The sequence below is a fragment of the Mastomys coucha genome, unplaced genomic scaffold, assembly GCF_008632895.1.
Source record: "Mastomys coucha isolate ucsf_1 unplaced genomic scaffold, UCSF_Mcou_1 pScaffold22, whole genome shotgun sequence".
NCBI classification, from domain to species: domain Eukaryota; kingdom Metazoa; phylum Chordata; class Mammalia; order Rodentia; family Muridae; genus Mastomys; species Mastomys coucha.
In genome coordinates, this window is record NW_022196905.1 from 111,345,487 (window position 1) to 111,359,814 (window position 14,328).

The following is a 14,328-nucleotide window of genomic DNA, read 5'->3' on the forward strand; positions in this document are numbered from 1 at the left end:
AGAAAGCCTGCACCTGTGAGGAGGGGATAGAGCTGCCTGTCCACAGAGTAGGGTCTCCCCTGCTGTCCAGCTGCTTGCCACTCTTGGTCAGTTCATTATCATGCTCTCTGTGAGGGGTGGCTCACGCTCTTTAATGAGCATTCCATAACGAAGCCACTTTCTTCATTCATAAATGACATTTTGGTTGCCAGATTTTTTTTTTCTCCCTGTCACCCCAATCATCATCTTTGATACTCTCTGGTCATCTCTGATCAGGTGACAGGTTGCACGAGGAAGGGACCCTTCCTCCCGGATGAGGCCATTGATCGGCTCCCCAGCTGCTAGAAGGATGGCTGGAAATGGTTTCTCCAGATCTGAGCACCACCCATGATGGTGGTGATGGTGGTGATGGTGATAGTGATTATGGTGATTAACCACCATTTAGGATCAGAGCTAACGCTGGAGGAGCAGTCCAGGGCCACAGAGGGGACCAGGTAGTGACTGAGGACACAGAGAGGTACTGTTTTTGGAGGCCAGGCTTTGAGAATCTGGGCTGAAGCAGAGTGTCCCCAGCTCTAAGTGCATTATGATTATGCAGCTAGCTTCTCTTCTACCAGGGTGGGTCTTGAAGTGAGTCCCTCTATCCTACCTCAAATATAGGCACCCCCAGCCACAACCCCTCTTGGCTGGATACAATACTGCACATGTCCTGTGATTCTACTTACCCAATACCCCTACTGCCCCAGGAGGTAGTTATACACTCTTCCCATTTTACAGATGGGAAAATGTGAGCCTCACAAAGGCTAGGTAGCTTCTTCTAGCCCAACAGCCAATTAGACCTATATAGTCTGTACTAGTTTCATTTCTGTAGCTTTGATAAAGTACTGTGATAAAAAGCACTATTAGGGGAGAAATGGTTTATTTTACCTATCAATTCCAGGTTATGTTCTACCACAAGGAAGTCATAGCAGTAAGCATCTGAGACAGCTAGTTGTAACACATCCATTGTCAAGAGCAGAGAAAAATGAATGTGTACATGTTTGTGCTCAGCAAGATTTTGACCCCCCTTGCCTAGGGATGGTGCCACCCATAGTGGGCCGGGTCTTCTCATGTCACTTAATTACTGAAAGCAAACCCTTCTCCATCTAAGACATACCACAAGCCAATCTAGTGTAGACAATTCTTTACAGAGACTCTCCTCCCCAGTGAATCTAGGTTGTGATTACTTTGACAGTAAAAGCTAACAGTCACATAGTCCATGGGTGATAATCATGAAGAATCTGCCACATGCAAGGTCTCTGCCAAGGAAGTAAGAATCTTGAAGAGACTCTCGTGGTCCTAAAGGGGCTTCAGACCAGAGGGGAAGGCACATGCTGGACAAATGGTTATAAATCCAGCAAGGGATTATAGCATTGAAAACACAGGGAAAGAGGAAAGGCAGAAATCAGAAGCCAGGCCAAGCCCTGGAGGAAGAGGGCCAGCAAACAGAAACGGGAGATTTGACTGAATGCGGATCCTGAGCAATGGGATGCACCCCGGAGGGGAGATTTGACTGAATGCGGATCCTGAGCAATGGGATGCACCCCGGAGGGTACCTGTGGGAGGAAGGAGGCAGCAGTTATCTGGGAGAGGGGGAGAGAATGATGTAAGCCATGGGTGACGTCTGTCCCTTTATAACAATGTTAGAGATTTGGATTTATTTCTAAGGACAATAGAGAACCATAAACATCTTGGCAGGATCTGCTGAGAATTTCATCAGGTTCTGACCCAGAACATCTGAACTGAGGGGACGAGGGGAGGTTTTTTTTTTTTTTTTTTTTCCAAGGCAGGGTTTCTCTGTGTTGCCCTGGCTGTCCTGGAACTCACTCTGTAGACCAGGCTGGCCTCAAACTCAGAAATCTGCCTGCCTCTGCCTCCCAAGTGCTGGGATTAAAGGCGTGTGCCACCACCGCCTGGCTCCAGGGAAGTTCTTTACTGACTGCCCTTTGAAAGACGGCTGGTCTTTCTAACCCTAGTCAGAATTCACTCTTGAGATTCAAGGTCTCTGACTTTATGATATCTATATTCCCACAGCACAGGTTCTGACAATGAGCTGAATTTGATTTTGTTTGCTTGTTTTTCCTGCAGGATGGGTTTTGCTGAGCAGGCAAAGGGACTCGATGCCAAGCCTGGTGACCTGAGTTCCTTCCCTGGAACCTGTGGGGTAGAAGCAGAGAACAGACTCCTGCAGCTACCCCCTATGTCTATATATACACACCACTCACACAGGAGTGTGGAGAGCTTTTAGGGCTCTCCAGGAATGTGACAGGAATCTGACATTGGCCAAGAACAAGAAAATGGGCTTCAGGCAGGAATTTGACTTTAGGCCACAACAAGGAAGTAAGTTCAGTCAGGAGTCTAATTTTAGACTAGAACAAAGAAGTAGGCTTCAGGCAAGAATCTGATTTTTGGGCTAGGACTGGGAAATAGACTCAGATATCTTGGTCATTCTGAGAAGCCCTTAGAAACAATGGTCCTGGAATGCACAGGACTTTGTTTATTGCCTTGCTTGTTCCCTTTTTTTGAGGGTGAGGGGGTTCAAGACAGGGTTTCTCTGTGTAGCCCTGGCTGTCCTGGAACTCACTCTGTAGACCAGGCCGGCCTCGAACTCAGAAATCCACCTGCCTCTATCTCCCAAGTGCTGGGATTAAAGGGGTGCGCCACCACTGCCCAGCAATGACAGTGCAAATGGCTGTATGCCATTAAGTACTTCTTGGGATTTGAACCAGGGTCTTTTTGAACTGCAGTCGGTACTCTTAACCACTGAGCCAGCGCTCCAACACACTTGTTCCTTGACTATTTGTGTTTATTGTATTGCTTGACCTTATTACTTGCATGTAATTGAAATGGTATAAAAGCAGACTGGGAAAAAATAAACCTGCCTCAGCGTCAGAACTGGCTGGGGTCATGCTACAGTGTTGTCTAATTGTCTTTTTTCTTTTTAATCCACATTCCTGCCCTGGAGAACCTGTTGACCAACTGATCTGGCTTGGTTACATGAGCATACAAAATAAATTAAAATGTAAAAGATGAGACCTGAGGTTCTCCTCTGGCCTTCACTCACATGCATATGCACACACATGCATTAAGAAAATAAAGCAGAGGCAAGAAAATACACGCACACACACACACACACACACACACCTGTGATACCACCTGCTTTAGGAGTTCTAATCCAGATTTTTGTTCCCTGTGACTCAACCAGTTTATGAGCCTTGGTTTTTCTTTCCTATGGAGTGGGTATGCATATGGTAATTATTGTATTGCCAATGAGGACATATATGTCCCCAAATAATGGATTGTTAAGTGGAAGACAATTAAAAACAGACACCATGAACACCTCTAGTGTCACACTCTACATTTGGGAGGCAGAATCAAAAGGATCAGTGGCTTGAAGGGACCCAGTCACACACAGGAGAGTTCCCCAACATTCTTTGATCTGCCTAAAATCAGGACATAGATTCAGGGTTTACTATTATTCCTCACACCATCATAGGGCTAGAAATAGGGGTCCCCAAAAACAAGTAGTAAGCTTGGCCCACACCCACTGGAGAGTGAGTTACCCTTGGAGAAAGCCAAGCACTTCCAGGAGGTGCATGGCATAAGAGAGTAGATAACCATTTTCAACTGCTTAATATTGGGACTAGGGAGGTCAAGTGCATGCCTAACCTACACAAAGCCCTGATTTCCACCACACACGACCACCTCTCAAATATATCTTGGTGGTGTATGCCTTTAATACAAACTCTTGGGAGATAGAGGCAGGGGGATCAGAAATTCAAGGTCCTGCTCTAATACATAATTCAAGACCAGTGTGGACTACATCAGACTCTGTCTCAAATTGCTTTTGAGATCAGATCTTAATATAGATAGCCCAACTTTTGATCTGCGTGCCTCGGTCTCCTGAGAGCTGGGATTATAAAGTAAGCCACCATAGTCAACTTTAACTTTTAGTTATTGTATATGTGGACTCATGTCACATCGAGAAGGTGGAGGCCAAAGGGCAACTTGCTTGAGATAGAAACTCTGATCATCAGCTCCCCACTCCCATTTTATTTATTTTCGAGACAGGGTTTCTCTGTGTACTCCCTGGCTGTCCTGGAACTCGCTCTATAGCCAAGGCTAGCCTGGAACTCTGAGATCTGCTCGCCTCCCCCTCTCAAATGCTGGGATTAAAGGCCTGCGCCACCGCCTCCCCGAATTTGCGTGTCATCCTAGGCGCAGCAGCCATGCTAATCTCTGCATCACTCCAGTTTTAGTATCTGCGCTGCCGAAACGAGCACCCAGCTTTCATTTTTAAAATAAGGCATAGATGGACTCGAAATGACCATCTCTGCAGCAGCATTTGCAGTCCTCCAGGCGGAGTGGGAGGGACCTGGGGTGGGCGGGGCGTTCCCGGACACGCCCCCGGGAGGGCGTGGCACGGCTTCTTAGGCTCCTATCCTGCGCGTGCCCGCGCAGCGGCCCCTCAGGTACGCGGACAAGATGGCGGCAGTAGCGGGGGACAGCGCTATGGAGGTGGTGCCGGCACTGGCTGAGGAGGCCGCGGCCGAGGCGACGGGCCCCAGCTGCCTGGTGCAGCTGCCGGGCGAGGTGCTGGAGTACATCCTGTGCAGCGGCTCGCTCACGGCGCTCGACATCGGCCGCGTGTCCAGCACCTGCCGTCGCCTGCGCGAGGTGTGCCAGAGCAGCGGGCAGGTGTGGAAGGAGCAGTTCCGGGTGAGGTGAGCATTCCGCCCCGTTCCCGCAGCCCCTCGGCCCGGGCCTCGAGTGGGCCCCACCCCGCCGCCCTCCGGCCCGCGCGCTGCCCGCTCCAGGCCCGCTTCCCGCGGCCGCAGACAAAGGCCTGGGCCGGGGCCTCTGGAGCTCCGATGGGGTCGCGTCAGCCGCCCCGAGTCCAGGCCTCCCGCTCGGCTCCGGGGCTGCGGCCTCACGCGCCTCCCGGCTGCGGGAGGAGGCGCATCTTTTGTGGCCCGCTCGGTGCAGGATGTTTACGTGCAGGCAGCGTTGAGTGCGTTCCCGGCTCGTTAGGATGCCAGCATCGGACCTGCCATTCCAGCCCGTGACCTTGGGGGTAGAGGGGGTGATGTCCATCCACCTCCCTTCTCCAGAGCCTGGGTCTCCCATTCCGTGATAAGACCCCTTTTTTGCTGAGTGGGGAATCAAATGAAATGCGGCCCAGGTTGCAGGGCCTGGTGCTGAGGAGGCGCGCCATCAATGCGAACCGTTAGCATCGCTGTGATTGTGGCCACCACAGAGATTGGGGGGGGGGGCGGACTGGTGGTAGAAACACTGCCTTCGTGTCGCAAGCCAAGGTCACTGCATCCGAGAATGCATGCATATGCTATGGATATTGCAACTAGAGCTTCTGCCAGGTTCCCCCCCAACCCCCCCGCCCTTGCCCGCAGACTCCTCCGTGGTTTTGCAGTCTATGCGGAGCTGAGAAGGGTGTTCTCTCCCCTTCTAGGTGGCCCTCCCTGATGAAGCACTACAGTCCCACCGACTATGTCAATTGGTTAGAGGAATATAAAGTTCGGCAGAAAGCTGGGTTAGAAGCCCGGAAGATTGTCGCCTCCTTCTCCAAACGGTTCTTTTCAGAGCACGTAAGCATCTGTTATGTGGCTCAGGCTTGGTCCTGTTCTGTGTGTGTGCTTGCACGAGAGCGCGCGCGCGTGAATGTGTGTGTGTGTGTGTGTGTGTGTGTGTGTGTGTGTTCGCTCGCTCATGCGCGCACGCGCTCTTTCGTGTGCGCCTGCCTTAGCTTCTCAGCTCTTGTTCGTTCGTATTTCCCTTTTCAATGCTCACACAATCCCTTGCTTACATGGTTATAAGAGTCATTGTGTCCTCTCCCCTCCCATCCAACAACACGGAGCCATTTGTCTCTGCTAGCCCTACTTTTTTTAAAGCCAGAGGGAGTGGAGTGTTGAGCAGGGAGACACAGAGGGCGGTGTCCCTTAGGTCCAGATAAGCCTTATTTCTCTTCAAGACTGTTACACACTTTGTGCAGCCACTTTGTGATTGGAGAATCATCAGCGTTTGAACACTGTCAAGCACTTGGCACTTGTTTTTTTTCCCCAGGAAGGCTGCAGAAGTAAATGCTGTGCAGTGAACTGCCTTATGTGTTAAGGAACCAAGATTAAAAGCTGCCCGTAGGTCAGTTCCGTTGCTCCCCCGAAGAAAACTGCTTGGCATCCGCTGCTCCTGGCAGTTCAGCATTTTTCTTATCGCTGTGGTTCTTTGTTCTGTGAGAGGAGTTTCACTATGTGGCCCAGGCTGGCCTTGAACTCCCATCCAGCCTCTTGAGGGCTTCGATTACAAGTAGGCATCCCCAAGCCTGGCTCGAGTTATGTGTCGTTTTTCTGTAATGGCTGAGATGTGTGTTTCTTTTCTGGTTTGAAGTTAGTCATTTCTCCCTTGTCCACAATGTCCCATGAACATTGGTGTCGGTTCCATTCATTGCTTTTTGTAGGGCTAGGAAATTGTCCCCTCTCGTATTTCCAGTTCCTGCAGGGTGCATGTCACCAGTGTAGCGGACATTGCTTGTTTCATTCTTCTAGGTTGATGGCTATTTTCTGAAGGTTATTTCTGATTTTCTACTCTGCTATTAGTGGAGTTTATGAACAGCATTTTCAAGGTGTTTCAAGTTTTGAAAGGGCAGATCTGAACTTTCAGCACATCTTAACTCAGTCCCCTATGAGAACTACAAATAGACATTCCTCAATTGTTTATAGAAATGCACGTTAACGGCAGAATAAACCAAGGTTTGGTTCAGTATGGACCAGTGCCCCAGATAGTCTGTGGTCACAAGTGTTCAGTCCTGGCTTAAATGTGTGCACACACAGGTGTTTTGGTGCAGGGCATGTAGGATACTGTTAGTCACAGGCCACTGGTTCTCCTTGTGATCCACCTGTGTTTGTGTGTGCTTTGTCTAATAATGATGGATTGGTGAACTTTCCTCTTCTCTTTCCCTGTGTCACTTCTTACTTAATTAGAGTGTGTGGTGGACTTTGAACGGAGCAGGGGCATACTTAGAGGTAGATTCATAGATAGATGGGTGATCAATTTGCCTCAACACACTGGTTTTCTTGTTATCTCCATGGTACTCAAGTCAACCTGAAACACTGGCTGCTTTCAAGAGGAAAACTGGGGAAAATTCCAGGACTTTAACCCAAGAGTCTTGATGCACCACCACTTCTCAGCACATGTATCACCCACCACCTTAACACATATGTATCTTCACCTACAGCCATTGCACCATTACCTAGGCATACGTACGCTTCCATCCCAACATGCATGCACCACTGCTTCTGCATACAGGTACCATTGCCTCAACATACCAAGCAGAACACACATGCAGGAGCCTCAGGAGCTCCTCTGCCTTGGCCTTACGCCTCTGTCCCCTCCCGGTTGTGTGTCCACACATGGGGATTCAGCAGCGGCGGGCTCGGAAACTCGGACTGTGTGAGTGTGAGGCTGTTGTCATGGTGCCGGGGTCTGAATGTACCATGGCTACCATGTTGCTTTCTGCTCTGGAGGTCCTAGGAAGCCTTGTGTAAGAGCTGTTGTCACTAGTTCCATGTGTGGCCTCTCTCACCTGGGACTCAGCTATGTGTCTGTCAGGGTCAGCCATGCTAACTTATGATTGAGGCCTCCTGTGTATGTCTTCTCCATAGGTTCCTTGTAACGGCTTCAGTGACATTGAGAACCTTGAGGGCCCGGAGATCTTTTTTGAGGATGAGCTGGTGTGCATCCTAAACATGGAAGGAAGGTAAGCCATAGCTCCCCTGGGGCTGCCACCATAATAACTGCAGAGGGAACTGCTGTGGTGTATGTGGAAGAGCCGTGGTGTTTGCAGATTCTTTACGTTGAACCACAGTTATGTTTTGAAAAGCTTTGTGTATGCACTCTCTTGGTGTGGACAGTTGACTACCTGAAGCCATGCATGGGGCTCACACCTGAAATCCCAGTGCTCTGGAGATCAGGACAAGAGAAGCGACAGCTTTGAGAACTGCATAGTGAGCTTCAGAACACCCTGGGATACAGAGTGAGACCTGGTCTCAAGAAAGTCTTTTAAAAAAATGTCAAGAGCAGGGGAGATGGTCAGTGAGGACCCAAATCTGGGTCCCTGTATTATGAGATAGTCATCCTAGTGCTGGCCTTGATGACCACCAGGTTAGCACACAGAGAGCACCAAACTGAGAGCCAGAGATTGTCTCTTAAAGCAAGTGTATATGATACCTGAGGAATGAGACCTTCAATTGACCTCAGGCCTTGGAACATGCTCACATGTGGTTTTACTGAGCACACGCAGACCTCTTTTCTTGTAGGTGTCTAAATAGTAACTCCCTAGATGCACTTTGTGATGGGGGTCCCGTTTAAGGGGCAGAGGAGGGCAAGCCTGTGTTCTCCAAAGACACACTTCAGATTAAGAGTCCCATGCAGGACTAGACAGCTCAGTATGAACTACTCAGTATGGATGGAGGACCTGACTTCAGTTCCCAGTACCTTAACACCAGTGCCACAGGATCTGAACCTTCTTTTGACCTTCTCGGGCAACCTTGGACACATCACTTAAAATAAAAATGATCCCTTATCTCTTACTGTTTAGAATGGCTATGTTTTATATTTTCTGCTGAAAAGCTTAATTTCCTGTACACCGGTGACTTGTTTTGCAGCCTAACCTCCTGTGGGAGAGACCTTCTATTCTAAAAGTTCGAGATAAAGATAAAAACTGGGGACAGTTTTTCATGGGGGTTTTTAGGAAGAGGTGAAATGCCACCATTTAGTGCCTGGGAGCTTCCCCCAACCCCCTAACCTGTCTGTGTGTAAGTTTATGTGTACACTGGAATGTGCACTGAGAGTATTGTGTGGCCTTGTAATAGCCTTCAGGCACAGCATGTGTGTGGTGTGCTTTATTGGCTTTAGTTTGTTGGAAGTGAGCTTTTTTTCTTATTTGCACTCTTTCTCTGTCCTTCTCACTCCCTGCTTTTACGTTGGCCTTTCCTAACTCCAGCCCTGTGGCTTTGCTTTTGTACTGTTGACTGTCAAAACCAGGGCCAAGTGATCACTCTGCCCCTGAACTCTCTGCCTCAACTGTGTGGTTGTTTGGTTGTTTAATGTGCATTGGCATATAACTTACATGTATGTTTGTCAGATCCCCTGGAGCTTGAGGCACAGACAGTTGTGAGCTGCCATGTGGATGCTAGGAATTGAACTCAGGTCCTCTGGAAGAGCAGCCAGTGCTCTTAACTGCTAAGCCATCTGTCTGGCCCTACTTGTTTGGTTTTTCATAGTGACCTAGTTTGGCTTGTTTTATTCTAACTACATGACAAGATGGAGAGGGATTGTTTGACCAAATAGGGGCTGTGTGAGAAACAGACCCTTCTCTACTTTTCTCAGAGTTACCCCAAGAGGTCTGTCCCAGTCAGCTGTTAATGGAGGAGTTCCCTTAGGTAACAGCCACCCTCTGTCTTCTGGGTCTCCCTGGCTGGTAGACAGCCGCTTGCTGTGTACTACAGTGTCTACTCTCTAGGCTTCAGTTCTTGGCCCTGTGGGTTCTTGGAAATAAGTTTCCTAGGACAGAGTGTTACATGTGTTGAAAAATGTGCAAAAACTTATCACAGATTTTGGTTTTCCCCAAATTAATACCTAGTGCAGTGGAGCTTTAGGAGACACGAAAAGACAACCAAAGTCTGAGGGTGAGAAGGTCTTTATTGGGTTCAGTTGTTTTTCCAACTGGATAATGCTGTCATACAATAACTACAGAAAAGTAAATCTACAAGAAGAGCCAGGGAAAAAAGTGTTTAAATAAGTGTCATGGGAAGTGTGCACTGTGAGTTAGTGGGGCAGGCTGTGAGGGAGCTTGTGATCTGACCAGAGCTCTGAGGAAACAGCCATAGGCAGAGGGATGCAGGAGAGGAGCCGAGTAAGAGGGAGGCAAACTGTTGAGTAGGGAGGACTGCCTGGAACCGGATACACAGCTGGAACCCAACAAATCAGCTGTTCACTCAAACCTTACTAATGGAGAGTGAGCAGCTGACACTGTAACCCTTGCTGCCAGTTCAGGCCGAGAAGCCACGGTTGTTCTTTAGAGGCTGCCATGACAGGAAAAGGGGAACAGGCAGCACTTTTAAGGAGAGTGCCTGGCCCACTAGCCATCATGAGAAACACCTTGGAGTTCACTCTCCCGAGGATGTTAAATGTTAGGTCATCAGAAAAGCTGAAATCGCGTAGCCTGGGAAGTATGTATTAGTAGTCCAAAACAAAGTTGAAACAACATTGCCTTGGTGGGACTCAAGTGTAATGGCAGGGAATGTTGTGCCTCTTAGAATGCTTGGAGTTGCCAGTCTACCTGGCGACCCTCTTTGCATCCATTCCTGTTGTAGAGAGCATAGTGGGAGTGAGCAGTTTCTGTAGATACTCAAGTTTCTTTGAGTTTGTGATGACTGCACCTGTGCTGTTCTGTGTGGTCTGCAGAAAGCACAGCCTGCAGGAATAGTTTACCACAGTGAGTTAAAGAGCTTGTGTTGTGCCTGAGAAAGTGGCTTGAGTGGTCAGTGCCCAGCAAGACACTTGTAATAAAGTTACTGGATGTTAGAATCGGAAAGGGCCTTTGGGTATCCAGGCAAAATAGATAAAGTTACTTCTATCTATGCAAAAGAATGACTGTATCCTCATCAGACTTCAACACCAGCACTTTATGCCAGAGAAAAAAGGTACTCCAAGATGTAAAGAAAATGCCAGCCAACGATTTTTATATCCAGCTGAATTGACTTCCAAGTCTAAAGGCTAAAGACAAACTTGTCAACTTGGAAGAAAGCTCTTTCTGACACGTCTGCTAGAAATGGAGTTTGAAACTCAAAACCACAGAGATAGCCTGACTCAAGCCTACTCAAGCACTAGATGTATTTAACTTGATCTCCTGAATGCAACCTGTCTAGGAGATAGTATTATGTCTGTGGTTAGGGCAGGAGTCCTGACTGGAGTCACTAGCTGGAAGAATACTAAGCTGGTTCAACACAAGAAAGATGCTTGCTGTCAAGCCTGATGGCCTGAGTTCCATCCCTAGCATCCACATAATAGATCCTGCAAGTCTTCTGACTCCCACATATGCCTCATGGTATGCATTCACACTTACATGGGTGGACACACACACATACACACATGCTCACTCACACATTTATCCACACAATAACAAACCTAAACTTGTTTTTAATAAGAAAGGACATTGAGCAGTGACCATGGAAAGATCACATGCAGAATACCTGGCAGCTTTCATACTCAGGCAAATGACTGGGTGACTGCTTGTTTCGCTGAGGCCAGGCGGCGCTGCACCTACAGGTGGCTTTTGATGGAACACTGCACCACCTTCTTGGGTAGCAGCTAGCCACATACCTGGCATCTAAATCTTATGGAGCCTGTCCAGCCAATTTGTTGTATATTTATTTTGTGTTATTGTTTGTCATATTCATCAGTGTATACTCGGGCACTCTTGTGCCTTGTGCATATGGTGGTCAAAGGATTGCTTGTAGGAATTGACTATTTTTTTTTTTTTACCAGTGTGGATTGTGGCAATCACAACTCAGGCTTGGTACCTTTCTTGCCAGCCTCTCCATCTACTTTCTAATAAATTCAGAGCAAGTTAAAGCTTATATGAATATATTTCAAATGATGGGAAGCTGCTGTTAGAGTGGGGAAACAGAGCGGGATCTCTGTGGATGACAAGGCCTAAAGATTCCTGAACAGTTTAGGGTTGGGTGTTGGTGCTCACACTGCAGCAGTGATTCTCAATCTGTGGGTGTAATGACCCCTTTGGACGGCAAACAAAACTTTCATAGGGGTCACATAATCAGGTAAGCTTTACATCGGATATTTGCATTACTATTCATAACAGTAGCAAAGTAACAGGAAGTAACAATAAAAATAATTTTATGGTAGGGGTCACCACAACATGAGGGTCGAGAACCACTGCTCCAGAGAGATGCATGAAATGGCCACAGAGGCATGAAGTGTGACTGGCATGATGATGCCCCAGAGTTGTGTGTCTTGATCTGAATGATAGATATGGTATTTGCTTTTTTTATTTGTTAAGGAGGACTTTCTCCAACAGAGGTTAAAGAGCAGGTGGAACGGACAGCTCTGTGGACTGTCATTGACCTCTGCAGATGGAGAGGCTTTTGCTCCTTCTTAGTGGTTACCACACACAGTAATCCCACCTCCCACTTAAGGACCACCTGACATGCTCCATGCCTGACTGGGTGTTACTGTGAGCACTGGAGATACCTTTGTAAACAGCCCCAAATCCCTGCCTTCACAAGCTCCTAGGTAGCAATAAAATACCTAAGCTGTTTATCTTGGCAGGAAGTAGGATGCCCAAGGGGAAATGTGGTGTGAATTAGAGTGAGGGCTTGTGGTGCAGCTCTAAGGTAGGATGGGGGAGGCCTGACTCAGGCTAGGAGAAGGTACAAGAACAGATTGCAGGTGTCCTTCCGGGCAAGGAACATTCCACCTAGGAATAAAAATGCCAAGTGACACAACCAGGTATAGGGCTGGAGCAAGAGCAATTAGAACTGAGATCTAGAGGCAGGCGGCTATGGTAGAGGGACATTACCTTCTGACTAGAAGGTGACCTTTTAGTGTGAGGAGGTAGAAACGATGAAAAACTGAGGCAAATCCAAGCCTCTGTGGACCAGTACATACTGGGACCCTGGACTGCTGCATCAAAGGGTGAGAAAGGGGAGTGAGACGCCCACAGAAGCTGGGCCAGCTTTCATGAGAGGGTGTAGGAGAGGGGGCCAGAGGCCTGATCCTTAGGGCTGACAGCTCACTGTGTCTCAGGGGAGGTTAAGAGGGAAGAAAGGCTTATGAAGCCCCGGTTATCCAGGCAGGTGTGGAGTAACAGTTGAGGGTGCAGGTTGGAGTTCTTCAGAAAACCTCTTCAGGGAAGGTGGTCAGTGTGATGTACCTGAAACCATGAGGTCACCAAGCACAGAAGGAGCAGCCTGATCCCTGAGTGTGGGCGGCAGGCCCTGGGGACCAGCACAGTGCACTCACTTCCCAGGATGTTGTTTGTATCCTTTCTCCAGAGATACAGAGGGTGTGAATGTCTGCATGCTGGTGGACTTGTCAGTCCCGTGTAGGTGTGTGTCAGTTTTGTTTGTTCTATAAAGTTCAGTATGGGTCATGAGGGGACACTGGACACCTGAGGTTCTTAGTGGCTTGTCTGATTGCTTTCCAGGAAAGCTTTGACCTGGAAATACTACGCAAAGAAAATTCTTTACTACCTGCGGCAGCAGAAAATCCTCAATAACCTCAAGGCTTTCCTGCAGCAGCCCGATGACTACGAGTCCTATCTTGAAGGTGGGTCTGTCTGCGTCTGCAGGTGGGGTCCTCTGTTGCTGAGCAGCCTTTAAGAGCCTGCAGCAGCTATCCCTCCAGATAGAGGGGAAAGAAAGCCATGCGAGTGGGTGGGTTTCAGAAGAGGCAGACAGCACTCCAACTTGCAGTAAAGATTCTAGGTGCAGCTTCCTGTCAGCTCAGGTGATCTAGAGAGTCATCACTGGCTTAGTAACAGTGAGGGCTGGACGCTTAGTAGGGAAAGTACTTGCCACACAGGTATGAGGAATTGATTTCAGTCCCCAGAACCAATGTAGGTAGAAAGCCAGACTTGGTTCACACTTGTAATCTCAGCACTGGAGAGAGGGAGACAGCAGACTCTTGCAGTTCCCTGGCCAGTGAGCTTGGCAAAAACAAAGTGAACTGCTTCCAAGAATGATGCTGAGGTTGACCTCTGACCTCAACACACAAGCACGTGCAAGCCTGCAGATTGACCTTTGGCTAGTGAGATCAGTTCTTGCTGTTCAGAGTTGTAATTTAAGATGTCAGCTTGCCCATGTTTACCTGTGTCCCCTGAAGCAGTTGGGGATTAGTAAGGATAGGCAGCTCCTGGGAGGAGGTGTGGTTCAAGAGGGAGGGAAGGGGCGGGCATCAAGGCGGCCCCGCCCTGTGACAAGAGAGACTGGGCTCTTAGGAGAACTGTAAGAAAATATGACTTGACCCTGTCTCTAAAAAAAAAAAGAAAGAAAGAAAGAAAATATGACTTGGCTTTTTAAACACTATTTTAATTCTTAGGTGGAAGCCCTCCTATGCTGTGATTGTGAAGTACATGCTTATGCACCCTCCCTGCTCCTGGGGGGCACCAGAGGGGTGACTCTCCTCTTTGGTTGTTCTAGGTCACATCCTACCCATTATGGTTCTCCAGTCTCTCAGATGGACTCTGAGGGATCCTGGCTTTCCCTGGGTGTCACTGCT

The 14,328-nt window shown here is 48.4% G+C and overlaps 1 protein-coding gene across 2 annotated transcripts in view; it reads left to right on the plus strand.

Annotated features, from left to right (window-relative positions):
* The first annotated feature begins 4,467 nt into the window (after positions 1 to 4,467).
* Fbxo21 (F-box protein 21) overlaps positions 4,468 to 14,328 on the plus strand; it is a 30,062-nt gene continuing 20,201 nt past the window's right edge. The window contains exons 1-4 of one of the 2 annotated variants that reach the window (XM_031337639.1): positions 4,468 to 4,742; positions 5,486 to 5,621; positions 7,692 to 7,786; positions 13,256 to 13,377. In XM_031337639.1, coding sequence (XP_031193499.1) covers positions 4,504 to 4,742; positions 5,486 to 5,621; positions 7,692 to 7,786; positions 13,256 to 13,377 — 592 coding nt within the window. In that variant the 5' untranslated portion in view covers positions 4,468 to 4,503. The remainder of the gene's footprint in view (positions 4,743 to 5,485; positions 5,622 to 7,691; positions 7,787 to 13,255; positions 13,378 to 14,328) is intronic. The other variant, XM_031337638.1, reaches the window with a different exon arrangement.